Source organism: Austrofundulus limnaeus, unplaced genomic scaffold, assembly GCF_001266775.1.
Source record: "Austrofundulus limnaeus strain Quisiro unplaced genomic scaffold, Austrofundulus_limnaeus-1.0 Scaffold2, whole genome shotgun sequence".
NCBI classification, from domain to species: Eukaryota; Metazoa; Chordata; class Actinopteri; order Cyprinodontiformes; family Rivulidae; genus Austrofundulus; species Austrofundulus limnaeus.
The window spans coordinates 7,402,186-7,409,338 of record NW_013952404.1 but is presented as its reverse complement, the minus strand read 5'-3'; the positions used below and the strand labels follow the sequence as shown (position 1 = coordinate 7,409,338).

Sequence of the window (7,153 nt, the reverse complement as noted above, 5' to 3'; positions counted from 1 at the left end):
CACACACACACACACACACACACACACACACACACACACACACACACACACACACACCTCTGTGATCTAATCCAACAACTGGCCGGTCAATGACTTCATCTCTGTCCGTCTGTCAGTCACCTCTTTGTTGCTGAAAGGACGGATTATTTTTCTTGTTGCAAACACAAGAATTCACAACTAAAGGATGCTTTTATCTATTTTTAAATGGATTTTACATATTTTTTTAATCCTTTGAACTGAACATTCYAACTCCTGGTTGTTATTTGCTCAGCTCTTCATGTCTAACAGWTTTAGGGTGATGGATCTGAGCTGAAGGGAGTATTTGTCTCCGACTGTTGACTAAAATGGACATCCATCGTGTTCAGGCGCTGCGTTACTGCCTTCCTCAGAGCGTCAGTGACTCGGGACTATTTTACAGCCACATCACTGCCAGGTTTGTGCCAACACATCCGACTCCACTGAGCTCCGTCTGTAAATGTCACCAATTATTGAAGGAAAATGTCACGCCACCTGAAATTCGTTGTTTCGATACGATTGTACTAAAAAAGAAAAATGGCTGCCATGTTTCGGGAGCGCAGATGGACAAACCTTTCTCTTCTGTGTTTTAATCAGAGCTAAATCTGTAATCTTAATCTGCCTTGAACAAATGGCTACATAGAAGCAGAATGGAGGTTGTTTAGGATTAGTTGCTTTGAGTAATTTGATTTAATCGCACACAAACAGAGCGTTTTTATTGTAGAACCAAAACGGACTTGTCAGCAGTTTTAACTCAGATCTTCCGGATGAGGTTTTTAATTCTAGGGCRGATTTCATCGTTTCCTGTAAATCCAGAGAGATTCAGCCTCTCTGTGTGACTCCGCTCTGAGCTCCTCCGTTATTCTGAGCAGGCCCCTCATACATCTTTAATTCACACATGTATTAAACACAGTATGGCTTCCGGCTGAGACAGCAGCCTTTCAGGCCCCTCTTTATCCCCCTCCACTACTCTAGATGGAAGAAATGGAGGGAAAGAGGTCGCTGCTGCTGCTGCTGCTGCTGCTGCTGCTGCTGCTGCTGCTGCTGCTGCTGCTGCTGCTGCTGCTTCAGAGGAGGATTTTCAGGATGCTTTCTTTTCACAAAATAAGAGCGTAGAATCAGTTTGTGTTCACTGTTCCTACCTGAATAATGACCTGCTGGGATATTAAAAGGTAAAAAACGAAAATATTTACTAGGGTTGGGCAATATTGGCAAAAAAATTAATCACGATTAATTGTGGTATTTAGCCGATAACGATTAATTTGACGATTAATCCCCTGGTGTCCCTGGACACCCTTATTTCGTAGTGATGACCAATTTAGTGGGAAAGATTTGGTCTTTGTAAAAAAAAAAAATTCAAAATTGTGTGAAAATTACAGATTTCAGGATATACATCATATTTTAAATTGTGTTGATAGATAAATAAATTACAGAACTTTATTTTTAATGTTCGTCCTATTTGAAGCGGAGAGGAGCACCAAGCAGACTGACCAGGGTAAGCCCCAGTCAGTCTGCCTGGTGGCATTAATCATATTAATCATCAAGTCCCAAAAAATAATTGATTAATGTTTTTCTGACGATTAATTGCACACGATACGATTATGCCCAACCCTAATATTTACTTTCTACTACAAATTCAGTATCAGAATCAGGTGTTAAATCTGTTTTTTTTTTTGCACACAACATTCAGCTCAGACCACATTAGTGCGTTTTGAATTGAAACAATTAAAAGCACAGATTACGCCCAGTCTCCTTCAATCTTTTGGAGCTTAGCTTAGCTTAGTTTGTATGTAGGAGAAATTAAGAGTTTAGAAAACCTCAGCAGGATGTTTCGGCGTTGTTTGTCACTGCAGCAGATCATACGATCCTCTTCTGAATCTTAGCTATCATTTGAACTAGTGCTGGGCAGTATACCGTTTTGTACCGAATACCGGTTTTTATTTTTGTTATGTTATGGATTTTTTGAATACCGGACATTCCGGTTTAAATAGCGGAACATTTCGTCGCGGCCGCCATTGAACTGTTGTTTCCCGGAGGACATTTTTCCTTGCTGCACCGCTATGTGCGTTAGCATGCTAATGTTTGGAGCAGCTAGTTGCAGCCGCGGATGGCGATTCAGCTGCTTATATTGACTGACGCTTAAAAAACATCCCGTTTTCGCCGTCGCTGAATGTAGTAAACACCTCTTCAGTGACGTGCACAGTTAGATTTAACGCGGTTAGTTAATATGGAGACGTTATGCTGATGGAGACTTAACGTGGTTCTATTGTGAAAAGCCTGCAGGAAGTAGTTCGTAGCGGAGTTAGAATTGACTGGTGTGCAAGGTGAGTCGTGCTGATAAGCTTTAATAAATAACATAAAACAATAAACCCGATCATAATCTTTTCTTAACCCTCCTCCTTCACGACTGGACCAAAATGCGTGACTACTGTCTGCAACCACCAGTCAGAGAAGAACAGACACAGAGGAGGGAAACAGTGACACAGACAGAGGTACAGTAAAAGAAAAAAAAGTCAGTAAGCAGGGTTTGTACATTTTATTATCAGCTGAGCTTTGATGAAAAGAAAAATACCGTCAAATACCGTGAAACCGGTGAAAATGTTGAAAATACCGTGATATAAAATTTTGATCATATCGCCCAGCTCTAATTTGAACTTGTTCAGGAGGTTAAAAAGTTGCGTAAATCTTTATTATTCTGGTGAGATTACCAGCAGACTGTGTCTCCAGATGACTGGAAAGAATCTACAAAGTTTAGTTTGTGATCGTGTTTAGAGTAGAAATACAGCAGAATGAGAACAAATGGCAGGAAATGAAGTGGTGTGTATCTGCAGGTGGTTGAATTGTGGAGAATATCCACCTGTGTACTGTTTACTGTAAATAACCAGAGACTTCAGCGTAAAGCTGCAGACAAACGGTGGTTGTTACATAAAKCTGGTCCTTGGCTCTGCAAGGGTCGCCACAGCAAATGAACTTGAGAGTAGGGATGCACCGATATAAAAATTTCAGCCGATATTTGTAGTAATATTGGTGTTATGGCCGATAACCGATATTTACCTATATTACACAAACACACAAATTATTTGTATACATATACACACAAATACACTTGCTTTTTGTGATACCGTAAAAAAAATGACCAGACCGCTGACATGGCTCTCTGCTTCAGTTATTCCTGGCTGTGCAGCGTCACTGATACTATCATGATCAAACAGAAACCACTCGACCAACCATCTCCCCTCCCAAAACAAACACAAAGTTAAAAAGTGGGAAATCAGTATCGGACATTAATATCAGCCCAGTTTTACTTATTGGACCGATACAATATTGTAAAACATGACCAATAGGCTACTAATATACAATGCCACATTAATGCACATTCTGACATTAATGCCGATATGTCGTGCGTCCTTACTTGAAATATGTGGTAATTGTCCCAAACCAGACACAACCTGGGCTTTGAACCCATAACTTAGTAAGTAAGTAAGTAAGTAAGTAAAGTTTTATTTATAAAGCGCCTTTCACAGAAATATATTCACAAGGTGCTGTACAATCATTAACAGTATAAAAATGGTGGAAAGAATAAAATGAAACAGAAAAACATAATTACACATAAGCAACGAAAATTGAAACATCAAATCAAGAATGAATTTCTAAAATTGTAACTCAAATACAAGGTCAGTGCAGGGCAAAGTATACAATAATACACAAAAACATAATGAACGCGGGAGAGAAAAATATGGCGTAAGTTCAATAATAAAAAAAAAACACAGTTTGGCGATCATTCACAATGGAGTTAGGCTGGCATTAATGGTGAAATGGTTAGCTAAACGCTTGAGTGAAACTTCAGGATTACAAGATGGCGGCACTGACCACATGACTCCTGCTGCCCAAGCAGGATCAGAACTGTGTCAATAACAAGCAACCAACCACGTTGTTGGTCCTGTCACACTATAATGTTTTTAACAGCTTGTGCCAATTTATGAAACTTTTTAAAGACCTCTACGGAATTTAAACAATTAACTGGAAATCTCTTTTGGGCATGTGCATACTGTAATACTAACAAATTGATCAAATATATAACTTTTATTAGTAATTTAGACATTAAAAACCTTTTGTTGGTATAAATTGTCTAAAATGTCATAGTGTGACAGGGCCTTTAGTCGTCCCCATCAAACCTTTAATCAGTCTGATGTAGTCGTTGAGTTTTGGTTGAGTCATAGATAATTCAGTTGGTTTTACAGATATTAACCTAACGTTTGGGGTGCTGGTAACTGAGAGTCATTCACTCAGAGCTCTGAAAGATATCAAACTTTCTGTTTTAATCAGATTATAAGTGAAAATACAGCAGCCCCGTTCTGTTTCTCTTTTAAACTGAGGGGCTCAGATGATTAATATATTTGTCAGGTTAATTATAATAATGCTGCAGAGGTGTTAAACCTGTTTATCATGTAACAAAGTCTCTGACATCTCATGAGTCCAAATGTGCTGTAGAGTGAGGAGAAGAGTGGAGTGGCATTAAAGAAGCCGAAAGTAAACTTATAGCTGTTTGACTAATTCCCCCATTCATTATCTTTAATTAAAGAGAAAAATATGAAAATGACATTTTCTGTGAAAACACAAGTGCTGAACGACTTGTCTGAAATTTGTTGAAGAAGCTGGAGAAGAGTTGTTCTCAAATTTAAAACTGAAAAAACACTAAAAGACAAAAGAAGCTAAAAGTGTAGCTAGAAGCTAAACTTAGGCTAGCTTAAAGTAGCAAAAGCTACTAGCTAAATGACAAAAGTCTTTACAAAAAGTTACATAAAAGCAGCAAAATGTTAGCTAGAAGCTGAAGTATCAAAAAGCAAGCCAAAAGCTAAATAATAACAAAATTTTAGCGAGTTTTATGAAGCTATTTTTTATAAGAATCAAGTTTTTAAAGAAACTGAAGAGATCTTGACATATTTCTATGATGAAAATATTTTAAAAGAAAGGTAAATATAAACAAAATAACATCAACAAAAACCTAAATACATGTTTTGATATATAATTGGCTAATAAAGCACAAACGTATACAGAAGGAATAGCCTACTACATGAAAACAACAATGCTGACTCAGCATTCTCCCACTGAAGAACAAAGACAACAAAACGATGCACTAAATTTTGTAGATTTGGAGCAGAGTTGTGGCAGTGAAGTCAGTCAGGGACGACTGTGGCCTCTCAGACAGGAGAAAATATTCAACCAGGGCTATTTTTTCCTGCTGCAGAGTGGAGCTCGTTTTACCAGCTAAAATTATTTTTGTTCATCTGACATCAGGACACGTGAGAAATAAAACACTCCAGACAGTTACTACCTTGTTTTTATTGAAGCGATTTTTATTATTTCACATTCTCTTCTTTAGTATTATGATAAAAACATTTTAGTCAAACTGTTACATTTTTTTTAATTTAAAAAAAAACTGACTGATTTTGGGTGAACATGTTAGCGAACGTGCAGCATCCTCCTGCAGTTATCTATTTCTGTTTTACCCAGCTAACATCGCTCGCAGACGACCTGGCTTCAACACGTGCTTCTTGCTAATAAAGCTGGCTCGTGCTGTTTTTAGTTCGCGGCGTGGGGGCCTGCGCTCACCACCCGGGCCCGTGAGCGGTACTTTCCCTCGTGCAGCAGATTAGAGGTCTGGAACAGGAGTTAAGTCCTGGTTAATTTAGATTTAAAGCGGGCAGCGAGGTAGTGATCTCTGTCTTTAATTCAGGCTGTCAGGCATCTGAAACCCACCCAAACCCTTTAACTGTAATTAAACGTACACACCTCCAACCAGGCCATACGAGGCGGCGGCTTTGCCCCAAAATTTACATTAAACCTTTGAGGCTTGGATCCTGGTGGTGAACCCAGTAATCACAGACAGATAACTAGACCCATGTGTTCTAACTGAATCAGTCTTCAGTTTAATGCTTTGGTCACTTTCGGTTTCACATCTGTCAAAACTGAAATAAATCATCCAACATGGCAGCTATGACCTTGACTCTTCTGCTGTGATAAAAACCTCGTCCACTGTTTATTTACCAAACATTGTTCTGGATCTGAACCCTCCTTCATGCTGATTTTATGTCTCTGTTAGCTGCAGCACCAACCAGGGACACATAAAACAGTGTAATTATCCCTGCTGCTGCACATGGAAGCCTCTCTGGGTGATTCCTGTCAGCCGACTCGCGTTGCACAGAAAGTTACTGTTCAGGTTTTTTTTTTTTCTTAAAGTAGGTAATTAGTACGACGTTAAGCTGAGTGGTTCAATGAATTAAACTGTCACCGTGCAGATTACCTTCTGGGTGGCTCAGTTATGTGACAGTTGACAAAATGATTTAGAGGGATTTATTGTGAAATGATTAGGAAGGTGTTAAAGAAAAGTCACTGTTGCATCCTGTTAAACTACGTTTATTTGTGTTTTGTTCTAAAGTGATTTCAGACTTGTTGTAACACTATACATATTATAATAAACATTTACTTCATCTGTGAATGCAAGACTGTAAAAACAGTTTAGTTTTCATAAATTGAAAAAATATATGGTCACATGGATGTCACCGTTATATTTATTTCCCAAAGCGTTCTGGATAAATGACGGTTATATGTGCTCTGGTGAGAGCTCTATCCAGTTTAAAGGATCATTTTGTCTGACGTTCAGCTCCTCTAAATGAAAGCAGAGAGCGTTGACAGAGAGGAGAATGTAGAAATGATTCAGCTTGGGACTAGAAATGTGGATGGAGGAAAACAGAGCTGCTACATGGAAGGCTCCCTCAGCTTTAGCTTTTTAGCCTTCACACTAGCTCTTGAGCTAATTTGTACCTGGTAATGGTGTTAGCTCCTGAGCTAATAGCCACCTATATTTGTAAAATACTGTACTTATACATGACGTTAGCACCCAAGCAAATACTATTAGCATGGAAGCTAACGATACATATAGACATACACAGTATATACAGTATATACTAGGCCTGTCACGATAACAAATTTTGCTGGGCGATTAATTGTCTCAAAATTTATTGCGATAAGCAATAATATTGCCTGGTGACCGTTTTACAACTAATAATTATAAAAGCATAATGTGTTAGTGTAATAAATCAATAAACTTTCATTTTTAAAAGAATGTTTAACAAAG

The 7,153-nt window shown here is 38.4% G+C and overlaps 1 protein-coding gene across 3 annotated transcripts in view; it reads left to right on the top strand.

Moving 5' to 3' along the window:
• Positions 1–7,153, top strand: part of evla (Enah/Vasp-like a) — a 42,568-nt gene that overhangs the window by 8,511 nt on the left and 26,904 nt on the right. Inside the window, exon 1 of one of the 3 annotated variants that reach the window (XM_014013969.1) lies at positions 32–433. The exons of the other annotated variants lie outside the window; for them this stretch is intronic. Coding sequence (XP_013869423.1) covers positions 345–433 — 89 coding nt within the window. The 5' untranslated portion in view covers positions 32–344. Of the gene's footprint in view, positions 1–31; positions 434–7,153 lie in introns of those variants that run through there. 3 annotated transcript variants of the gene reach the window in all.